This window comes from Gossypium hirsutum, chromosome A13, assembly GCF_007990345.1.
Source record: "Gossypium hirsutum isolate 1008001.06 chromosome A13, Gossypium_hirsutum_v2.1, whole genome shotgun sequence".
Lineage (NCBI taxonomy): Eukaryota > Viridiplantae > Streptophyta > Magnoliopsida > Malvales > Malvaceae > Gossypium > Gossypium hirsutum.
In genome coordinates, this window is record NC_053436.1 from 96,016,918 (window position 1) to 96,028,776 (window position 11,859).

An 11,859-nucleotide genomic window follows, 5' to 3' on the forward strand; every position below is an offset into this window, starting at 1 on the left:
TTATAACTAACAAATTTTTCTCATTAGAAATGCATTGTACAAAATGCCGGTCAGCTCATTTCAACCTTCCAACTACCAACTAATATGTTTTCCAATTTTCTAGCCCACCCAAACTTTACAAAATGCTAGATAGCATATTAGTCACAATCCTATTCACATCACTAACTATATCCGAAAATGAATGACCCTGGGAAAAATTACAAATATTACATGGATTTCATTGAATCAATGTTGATGCAGAAGCATCCTTGCCCTCTGTTGAAGTTGAGTCAATGACCTAATACAAGTGCCCTCCTCCCATGTCTTTAAGCGTGTAAGGCTGATTAGTTCCCGAATAAAAACCACCATTTCGTCAAGACTACTTTGCATTGGCAACTTGTCTTCAGATCCCTTGCTTCGGGGTTTGCCGTATACAGCCTCAAATTCTCTAGACTTACTGGCAGCTGTTCGTAGTACTGAGTCAGGGTGCCCTGAAATGATTACCAGTCAGGTGACATTCATCATAGCAGATGCTAAAATTTTGCAATTCAGTCGATTCTCTATAAATAAAGATCTAGATATATTCAGCAGAATTAATGCTCATAATAATAGTATGATGAATTAACGCTCATAAAATACATACCAAAAACAAAATTATGATAGTAAGGTTCCATCACCACCTATCCATATTAGCCTTACACGATGTTAATAATACCACAGGTATATTATGAATAAAAGTATATGGTTGGATTATATGGTTGGATTTCTAAGGTGGCAATTTTATCCGAGAACAATTAAATAAGAAGCTATGAACATGTACAGCAGGTTCATAGTAATATCTGCAGAATTCATTGGAATACAAATCACAAACCAATCATACAAACAAAAGTGGCAAACTTAATTTCACTTGTTCATTAAAGTGAGATTTTATCAGCTAGAATCAAATGAAAATTCTTCCAACAAATCGGTATGATCTAGCATATTAATATCAGAGAAAAGTAAAAACACAACTCAGTAAGCATTTCACAAAATCTCCAATGGAAATCATAGTATTACCTGCATATCCATTTTTTGCACAATCTGACCAGCTATCATCCTTTGGCTGAGAAAGTTTTCCCTGCAGAAGGCAGACTAGTAAGTGATGAACAAAATAAAATAGAAATGTAAGCATTTAACAATGATAGAATAGGAAGAGAGCAAACATAAATAGGGGGAATAAAAAATTCACAGTCAAATGCTTACTTCTGCATTTGGAAACACAGTTTCCCCACCACTCTCAACATCAGACAAATACATCAGTACAGTGGCTATACGGTGACCGCCCAGCTCTTGATTAGCCTTATCATGAAAATAATCAAAATGTGGCTCATACTTTTGACCATTCTCGTAATGTATTATTTGCATGGACTCCCCATTCTCTGGTTGGTGTGGCATATTAAAATAAGATGAGAAAACACCATTCAACGTAGATTAAGAAATTATAGGGTAACAACAAGCAAGAAATGATATATACCTGCTGGAAGGAAGGTCCATGCAGCAATCCTAGCTTCGATATTAGCAACTACTTCATCCTTCACATGAGAAATAAAGGACACCACATAAGCATTTGGACTTCAAGAATCAGCATATACAATGCTTTCCAAACACGGTCCACAAAAATAAACAATCTGAGTCATCAAAATTAGTATTGAGTAAACGATCTCTAAACTTAATGAAACAAGTAACTAATACTAAGCAGTACACATTTGGACCTGAACTCCAGTGAAGAAAAAGGTGCAAACTGAAGAATGATTAAAGCAGTAACGCATTCCCCAGTGAGCAACAAGACAGCAGAGGAAGAAATAAGAAGTAAATCAGTTATCAGGAGTCCTACTCGAGATATCTGATACAGCATTAAGGGAAAGTAATTATCCCAAAAGCTTAAGCCAATGCCAAAGAGCACAACTATCATATTTAACTTTCAATGCATTCAGTGAGGAAACGGATTCTTTAGGTAAAGAGCTTGCCCTAGATTAAGTGTGAATGAATCATTAGGGGAAAAGAGTAAAAGACACCTAAAACATCATCTGTCATAAACTACCATCCAAAATTTGGTTATTTATGAAGAATAAGTGAACTGCCTTCACCGCTGTAATATTTCTATCTTCCATTAACAGAATTCCAGCTAATTTCACAGATTTAAACTAAAAAAAGGGGCAATTTAATTATATACCCGAGCTTTCTGAAGAAACATGCCAGAGGTGGTTCGAACTTCACTCTCAATGCTATCACCCGATTCATTATCCGCCACCATTGACTTCTCTAATTTATCCTTAGCCTGAAATTCACACATTTTAAGAAAAAAAGGGGAGGGGGTTAACATCACAAATCGAAATTAATCAACAAATTAGTTTAAAAAAATGTTGCTTACCAGAGTAATAAGGTGATCGCATTCCTCACTTGATAAAAATTCTTTGTAAAGGAAAGCCCCGAAAATAAAAATAAAAACATAAAGTTCACAATTTTGAGTAAATTAAACAGAAAAAAGTTACAAAATGCGAAAAAGAAGAAGAGAGAAATTAAAGTGACCTAGGGTGCCATGAGAGTTGAGCAACACGAGTGGGATCAAATGGAACCGAAGAAGTTCCTCTCTTCATTTCAAGCATCGATCCATTGATCTCAGCTGAAACCAAACAGAGATGAAGCAAAATAAGAAGCAAAAATCCTATAAAATACCAATGATCCATTAAAAGGGCAAAAAAAATCCTTTGTTTGGATCCAATCGATAATAGAATAAAAGAGATGATAGGTCTTCGAAGACTTTTGCCTTGGAGTTTGGTGGGTTGTGTACTGCTGTTGATGTTGGGAGGGAGAGGGTGGGGTGGAGCAGCAGATTTTGGCTGGGGAGGGTAAAACAGAAACGATTAGCTAATCCTTACTTTTGGAACGGAATGGCTAATCGTTGTTGAAGCAGAGAAAATGAGGAATACATCCGTGTTGTAATAGGCCTGTAATAGGCAATACATCAAACCAAACATGAGATTAAGTGGGGATTAGTGGGGCCCACAGAATAGGGGTGTAATGGCTAATCCATTACACCAAACCAAATATGCTGTAAAATGTTTCTTGCAAAAGACTAAGGATTCTGGGTTCACCCGTAATATCATTAACTGAATTAATCGAACTTTTAAATTTTTTAATCGTTAATCGAATAAAAATTTTTTCAAAAAATTAGCCGAACCAAAAATTTTTCGGTTAATTCAATCGGTTAACCGAATTAACCGAAAATTATATATTTTTTAATTTTTGGTTAAAATAAGTATAAAATTAACCGAATTAACCGAATTACCCAAATTAATCGAATTATTTGTATAAAATATATGTTTTTTATTTTTAGTTTTAGATTTTTATTTTTATTTATTAAATTATTTGTAATTTTTATGATTGGGTTGAGTAATTGAGTTGGGTTGGGTACTTGGGTTAATATATATTAAATTGGATATTTGGGTTTATGTTGGATTGGGTTTGAGTGAATAGTGGACTATTTATATATTATAATTTTATTTATTAATTTTTTCGGTTAAACCGAAAAATTCAGTTAACCGACAGGTTTCAAACCGAATTAACCGTTAACCGAAAACTCAAAAAATTATTAACCGACCCCGACCTAATTAATTCGGTTAACCGACTGGTTAACCGAATTCGATCGGTTAACCAAATTTTTTCGGTTTTACCCGAATTTTGCACACCCCTACCAAGGATGTTTTTTTCTAAAAGAACAACTTTTAACAAAAAAAAGGCAATAACTCAGAGTTTTTTCCATAATAAGGTAGGATTTTTTTTATTTCTAAAAATAAGATTATTTAGTCAAATAAGGATACAAATTTAACCCTTTTTAACTTCAAAGTTCTTCATTATTTTTTAAACTTCTTTTACATTTTCTTGAAATAATAGTAAATTAAATATATCATTTTTCTTTATAAAAATATTGCAATATTTATGAAGGGACTCGCAAGTCGTAACTGATGCGCACATTTCAGACCCTTTATGCTCCCTAGAGATCATTCAACTTGACAGGACTGACCCATTACTTAGAAGAGACTCAATGCCTATCTACTTAGATCCTAGTTAAAATGTAAATACTCCAATAAATTATTTTTTCCAATGATAATTATTGTAAATCTTAAAGGATAAAAATGTATAGAATTTAAATCCTTTAGGATGTTCTTGTTGTATATGAGAACCAATCTCAGTCATTGATGTAATTCGATCTGTATTATTGGATCTATGGTAGCTTAATTATAAATAGAACATTTACTCAAACACTTGGTGTGCTATTATTTTTCTTATGATTTTTCTGTTCAATTCAAGTCTCTTCACCTTTTTGAGTTACTTCCGCTTTATTTTGATACTTTAGAGAAATTCTTTTATGAATTTTCATTTTCGAGAATTAGGTTGACTTAAACAGATTTGAAGTAAAAACTCACAATAAGGTACAATTAAAGAGTATGTGAAAGAGTTCAGTGAACTAATACTCCAAATCACTGATCTGAGTGAGAAGGAGGCAATCTTCTTCTTCATGGATGGGTTGAAGTCATGGGTTAAGTAGGAATTGGAACGTCATAGGGTCGAGAAACTTACCAAATTCGTGACTGTTGTAGAGTCGCTTCTTGAGCTAGGTGTTAAGAAGTCGGAAAAATCTAAGTCTTTCAAGCCCAAATTCAAACCAAAGGGCAATGATGGAGAAGACAAAGACAAGCCAACAAGGAATGACAATGGTAAGAACAAAATTGTTCAGAAAGCTAAGCTCTACAAGCCATGGAAAAAGAAGAATGGGGCCTTGAAATGCTTCCTTTGTGAAGGTTCGCAAATGGTAAAGAACGGTCTGAAAGATCCGTGTTTTCTACCATCAAAGAGGATGATAAGCCAGAAAAAGCATCGATGAAGCTTGCTTCAATCTTGAGTTGTGCCGAAGCCAACAAGGGTTGTAAACGAAATGGGTTGAAGTTTGTAGACATCACTCTGGTAGGCAGAGTATTGAATGCCCTTATTGACACGAGTGCTTCAGATTTGTTCATGTTTAAAGACTATTACACCTCAAAATAGGGCCTAGAAGTTTTGAGGGTAAAATAAGAATTTTAGCTCTAGAGTGCTCGGGAATTTCTTAAAAATGGTAATCGGGAATGCTTTTGTCTATGGTTTTTAGAAAATTAAATCAATTTAAAAAAAAGTTCAAAAGACTTTCAATTTTAAAATAAGGACTACTTTGTAAAAGGGTTCAAATTAAGAGCAGTTATAAATCAATTATAAAAAAGTTTTAAAATACCCTATTTCCCCATCCATCTATATTAAAGTTACGTTAACTTATTATAACAACCCGTTTTTAGTCAAATCAGAACAGTAGTTTTGGGACTACAAATCTGAGGTTGAAATAATTATTTTATTATTATTTTAATGTCTACAGCATGATAATATGATTGTGTGAAAAATTCGTTAAGAAATTTTATCATTTAAGTGCTTAATTTAATAAAAATGACTAAATCGCGTAAAATGTAAAACTTGTGTTCTATTAGCTAAAGGTGTCTAATAGCTATGAAATATTAAAGTGAAGGTCCTTATGTGGTAATTAGACCATTGTTAATGTTAGTGGACATTTATGGACATATATTAACTGATTTTAATATTTTAACTTAAGGTTAAATAGGTAATTTGGTTATTTAAGGTAAATTAAATAAAACAAAAACCATAATTTGATGCTCATCTTCTTCCTTTAGCCGAATTTAGCTAGAGAGAAAGCCATTCTTAGGGCTTTCATTCAGGCAAGCTTATATAACTCATTAAGGTATGATTTTAGTCCCGTTTTTAATGATTTCTATGTTTTGAGATCGTTGTAGCTTAATTTAGCTAACCCAGGGACTAATTAGAAAAATTGTTAAATTTTTAGGGTTTTTTCATTGATGAATATGTGTGTATTTTGATGTTTGATGATAGTAAATGCATGCTTGTTGTTAGATAAACAACATTTGTAAAGTGATTTTTGACAAAATTGTCGTTTTGGGATTTAATTGAGAAATATTAAAAATTTTGTGGTTAAATTGTGAAATAAATGAAAAATATGGGCTTCTAGGGACTTAATTAAAATTTGGCTAGCATGGGTATAGGTTGAATTGTATGAATTTGTATTTTTATGAGATAAGGACTAAATTGTAAAAATGTTGACATATTTGGGGAAAAAATGTAAAGTTGACTTAATGTGTATTTTGGACTAGATTGAATAGAATGATAATTAAATAAGTTAATTTTGATTACATTTAGATCAAAAAAAGAAAAATTTGAATTTAGATTGGGGGTAAAACAAAGCATCTGATTAATTGACTTATTTCACCTTTTTGCTATCGAGGTAAGTTCGTATGTAATAAACATTGTTATAATTGTGTTTTAAATGCTTTATTATTGCATAAATTGTGTATATGACCTTACGGACATGTTTGATGACGATTCGGCAAATAGGAAATCCCAGTTGAACCTAGGAATAGATTAGGATACAAATGACATGTCATTAGGGATTATGTGATTTGGGTGCTGGTTCGTATGTCCTACCGGTGGCTGAGTTATCTGGCAAGTGTTGCGGATACTTGTCAGCTTGTGTGAGGAGCACTGTGTAGCTTCGTCATGACCGTCAGCTTATGTGAACAGACCCATTGATAGCTTGAGAGTGAGCATTATATGTGATATGAGATTTAGATAGCTTCGGCTATATATATGGCACTTAGGATGCGAGATTCCCTAGTATCCGATAGTATTCCAAATGGTTCAACAAGTATATCAGAGATGTGGTTGAATATGAATTTGATATGAGATGGTATAGGTATGTACATGAAACGTATAAGCATTGAAATGAGGAAATTTTATGAAATTCATAATTTACTTGGTGAATGAAAATGTGGTAGGTTGGTGAATCATTATGAGACATGTTATGTTATGTATAAATTACTTAAATTATGCATATATGGTAAGTTGAGTTATATTTTTATACAAACTTACTAAGCTTTATAGCTTATATTGTTTATTTTCTATGTTTTATAGTGAAATCAAAGCTAGCTCAGATTTGGGAATTGTAACACCCCAAAAATTGGGCCTAGAAGAGTTGGGCTTTGAGTCTGGGATTCGGATAGAAGAAAACCTGAATAATTAAGAAGTTTTAATTATTATCGTTTAAGAAAGAATTTTTACTACTAGAAAATTTTTACTATATTTATTATTAATGATATTTTAAATTTTTATGAAATTTTAATTAGTATTATGAGATAAAATTATTATTATTAGAAAAATATTACTGTAAGTATGTTTGAATTTTTTTTTGAAAATTATTATTATTATTTACTGTATTATTGATATTTGAAATTTTTATAAAATTTTTATAATTATTATTATTATATAGGAAAAAAATAATATTTATAAAAGTATTGTTGTTTTGGTGTTTAAACTCTAGGAAAAAATTGTTTTAATCTGGCCTTTAAGATAAAATGGGAGGGTATATTATTGAAAACTAATGTGTGTCCCAGTGGCAACCTGGAGGTCCCAGGTTTGAACAACGTTATGCGCAAAAGGGTGCTTCTTTTTGCTAAACGTGCGTGGGAAGGACCGTACGGGATTGAAACGCTACCAGCTGCAGGAGTAGTCGGCTAAGTGGTGGACTGCTGCTCAGCAGTGGAGAGTTTGAATTAAATTCAAACTTTGATTTTGGCCATGGATTAAGGAGATAAGAAAGGAATTAAAATTGGAAAATGATTTTATTTTATTTTAATCTTATCTTATTTCTTTTTGCTCTTATTTTTTTCTATTTTTCCCAAAAGCTGAACAATTCTCTCATTTTTTTTATTATTTTCTTTCCTTCTCTCATCTATTCCCCTCTTCTCTTTTATTTCTCCTCTTGCCGATTTGTTCTTAAGCTAATCCCTCTCTTTTCTCTTCCATTATTTCTTCCACAAACTCTCTACCTCTCATTCTTCCTCTCTTTCATTTATAGTAAAATCTGAACCTATCATTCTTTTCATTGCTAACCGAATAGCAACAAGCCAAATCCCGAAGGAGTCAAAGGAAGTCGATTTCTTTATAAAGGTATACACTTGTTCTTTTTCTTTTTAGCCGATTATTGTTATTTTAAAAAGCCTTTCAACTCTTTTGTCAACACCCTTTTTGGTCCATAACCACTTTTTCTTCAGTGACCCAAAAGTCGAAATCAGTGAAGCTAGTGGGGGTGCCGAATCTTTGTTGACCAGCAACTCTATATTTCTTTTCACTTGTTGGTGTTCAATTCCCTCACCTTTTAGGCGTACGGATTCAAGAGAAGAAAGACTATGGTAAGTGCTCAAACTCTAAATGACTCCTAGAGTAACTGATGGCAAAAGCTGAAACCCTATAATTTAGGGAGGTGGCCGAATATGGGTATAGGTTTTTGGGGTTCTTCTTTTAATATTTTTATAATTTCTATAGTGGAGGAGCAGCAAGGCGTAGTGTCGACTTGAATCAACTTGGATCTCCTGAGCGGCTAGATCTAGTCAATCAATATCGGCAAGGTAAGGTTCTTAAGGCCATTTTGGATGGTGGCCTAATGTGTAAGTACTAATATAAGATGGTTCTTGTTTTGGGTTAATTAATGGAAGCTGATTTATTAAAGGTGGAATATAGGAGAAATCTTGTAGGAGATCTCGTCGAGGAATATCGCCAAACAGGTGTGTAACGAACCCTTTTTCATAGCTTAAAGTGATAAATGCCGAAAAGTCGAAATGTCGAAATTCAGGCATTTCGAGGACTTGTGAGCAAGCGAACGCTCACTAGTTAGTTAGAATCGATGATATGGTGATCGGGAACAATGGAAACGGTAAGAATGTGATTTTTGGCGTTCTCGGTAAGTTGGGCCTCGAGGGGCTGAAGTGGGGCCCATTGGGCTTTCGGACCCATTTGGGTAAAATTGGTAGAAAATGAGAGCCTGTTAAATTGCACATCGTGACTGATAAAACTGTTACGGAATATAGGCTAAATGGGCCTAGATGACGAAATTGGCTAAGTAGGGCCCATTAGGGGTTTTTAGGCCCAATAACTCGATTTCGCTAAAAATGGGCCAGAATCACTGTTTGCACCCATGAATTGTTAGTAACCGTTAATGAACATGGAAACCCTAATTTTCGGTAAAATTATGATATTACCATTATAATATGAAAATGACCGTTTTGCCCCTAGGTAAAAATGACCATTATACCCCTAGGGTTTATATATGAATTTAATACATGGGATTTTGATAAACATGGTATGTATGATATGCACATGACATGTATGATATGCACATGATATGTATGATATGCACATGATGTATTCATAAATGCATTGGGTTGGGTTTATATATGGATGGAGGAAGTGTAAAAGGGCTTATGCCCCAGTTATGATAAAGGGCTTATGCCCCAATTATTAAAAGGGCTTTGCCCCAGTAATTAAAAGAGGCTAGGCCTCCAAATATATGATAAAGCAGCTATGCTGCCAGTGGAGAGTTATGGCGGGGTGGGTTGAGTTAATCCCCATATGGTGTGTTGGTTGGTACGGGTGGAGAGTAACAGATGGTGGGTTGAGTAGTCTCCCCAAATGGGCTTGCATTCTTTTATTGACATTACATGTGATATTGAAATGGGCCTATGGGCCATACCGTTTACAGTAAAGGCTTCGGCCCAGTAATGTGAAATATGAAAAGGTTTCGGCCCGGTGTTATGAAATATGAAATATGAAAAGGTCTACGGCCTAGTACATGTTGAGATTGGATTTGGGCTTAGGCCCAACAAGCTGTTATTGTTTTGGGCTCTGAAAGGGGCTTGTTGCACATTGAGTTTCCAAACTCACCCCCTTTCCTTAACCTTGCAGGTGAGCCATGATGTGGGGACTTGGGCTGGAGGGGATTTAGAGTAGCCACGGTGATCGCCTTTGGACTTTTAAATAAGTGTTGGTTTTCATTAAATTTCCTTTAATTATTATTTATTTTTGGGTTGTAATAAGGTCATTTTAACTTTCCTTTTATTTTTTTCGGGATTATTTTAATTTTAATAACTTTAAACCTGGTTGATAATTATTCAAATGGGCTAGACTTAGGACGTGTTTTCAAAACGATACTTGATTTCAAAATATCTCAACGCCACGATTAATCGATTTATCAAAGACGTCCACTTAAACAAATTTAAACTCGATATAACAAAGTGTGGCTATGGTTGTGGGCATGTCTAGGATTGGATCCAATCAAAGAGCTTGGTACTTAAGCAGCCTTCATGGCTCACCTCCTCTGTCTCGGATACCTACCTGGTGCCCAGCTCCCATACACTTTGTTAACTCAACAAAATATATGGTTTTTAAAACACTAAAATGGAACGTGGGTTTTCAACTCCAATGTGGCACGTCAGATTCGGCCATAACGTCTGGGCCGGGTTTGGGGTGTTACAGGAATTTTCGGAGACCTTATCACTTTATCAAGCTATCACTTTGGTATTTTTGAATCTATGTTTTTGGGATATATGGCATGTATAGGAGCTTTGGTCATTTTGGTATATAGTTTAGTAATGAATTTGGCCATTTGGATTGGCTTGTAAATGTTTAGTGTTTGGTTTTGTATATAGCCATGTGAGTTGGCTTATTTTGGTTGTATATATATATGTAAACGACCTTTGTCTTGTGTTGATAATTGTTATACAAATGATTGTGGTAAATGGTTGATATTTGAAAATTGGTATGCTTATAAGTTTAGGCAAAATGATGCATAATGAGAAATGTCCACATTGATGATTTGTGAAAGTGACGTTTGGTATGAAATTGAATGGCATATTGTGGTATTTGTGTGCCTTGTATATATTGGTATTGAAATGGTGTGATTTATGCTTGGTTGAGGTTGGTTGAATGCCTATTTATGTCATATTATGTGTTATTTGGTTTGGTATAAGTGTATCCAAATTTGGGTGGCAAGATGGCTTAGTAAATAGCCTATTTTTGTCACACAGGCAGAGACACGGGCGTGTGTCTCAGTCAAGTGTGACACACGGGCTGGTGACACGGCCGTGTGTCCCTAGGTGTTGATTTAGAAATCAAGTCAGTATGCTCCACACGGCCTAGCACCCAGGCGTGTGAATTGGCCATGTGGCATAAGTCAATATACCCTACAGGATTGGCACGGCCTAGCACACAGCCTGGCACACGGGCGTGTGTGGCCATTTCGAATGGCATACGAGCTCATCACACGGGTGTGTGGTTGGCCGTGTGACCCAAGTCAAAGAGTTACACGGGGTCGAATACGGGCAGGGACACGACAATGTGATCCCATTTCGAATATCCATATAGCCTGTGACGCAGACGTGTCTTTGGCAGTTTGAGACACACAATTGGGCCACACGGGTGTGTGTCCCCTGTATTTTACAAAATTTTCTAAGTGTTCTAAAAAATTTCTGAGTTATCGATTTAGTCTCGAACCACTCCTAATGCATGTTTTGGGCCTTGTAGGCTCGTATTAGGGACAATGTGAACGATGTTGAATGATGATTACATGAAATTTGAAAATGTATGTGAAATGTATGTGAAATGTATGTTTAATTGTGTAATAAGCCTGGTAATGCTCCGTAACCCCTATTTCGGCGTTGAATACGGGTGAGGGTTTTACACTTCTTCTTCTTTGTTTTGTGTTGCCGTCCCTTACTCTTCAAAAGTTCCTCTCATTTAATTTTAATTCCCAAACTATATTCCTTTGATTTTTATCAACAACCAAGCCTTAAACCTCCATAGAACTTTAAGAGGAATACCCAAAACACTATAGATTTCTCCATTGTTGAATTTTTGGGTTTTTCGAGTTTTAAATTAAACGTTCAGATTTTCATC

At 34.7% G+C, this 11,859-nt stretch overlaps 1 protein-coding gene across 1 annotated transcript; it reads right to left on the reverse strand.

Moving 5' to 3' along the window:
* Positions 1–72: 72 nt before the first annotated feature.
* Positions 73–5,036, reverse strand: LOC107894392 (probable prolyl 4-hydroxylase 7). Its single transcript, XM_016819669.2, has 8 exons — positions 4,772–5,036; positions 2,574–2,641; positions 2,390–2,470; positions 2,192–2,296; positions 1,493–1,550; positions 1,222–1,397; positions 1,036–1,096; positions 73–470 (listed from the first exon to the last, which is right to left on the reverse strand). Exons 1-8 carry the CDS (start codon positions 5,034–5,036, stop codon positions 226–228), a joined length of 1,059 nt encoding a protein of 352 aa, XP_016675158.2. The 3' UTR covers positions 73–225.
* Between the last annotated feature and the right edge of the window lie 6,823 nt (positions 5,037–11,859).

Coding starts and splice junctions, on each gene's coding strand:
- LOC107894392 (XM_016819669.2), bottom strand. CDS start 5,036: ATGAACAAATCTGAAGCACTCGTGTCAATAAGGGCATTCAATACTCTG. Junction 2,471..2,573: donor TTCCATTTGATCCCACTCGT/GTTGCTCAACTC, acceptor AATTGTGAACTT/TATGTTTTTATTTTTATTTT. Junction 1,097..1,221: donor CTGTGTTTCCAAATGCAGAA/GTAAGCATTTGA, acceptor TGCCTTCTGCAG/GGAAAACTTTCTCAGCCAAA.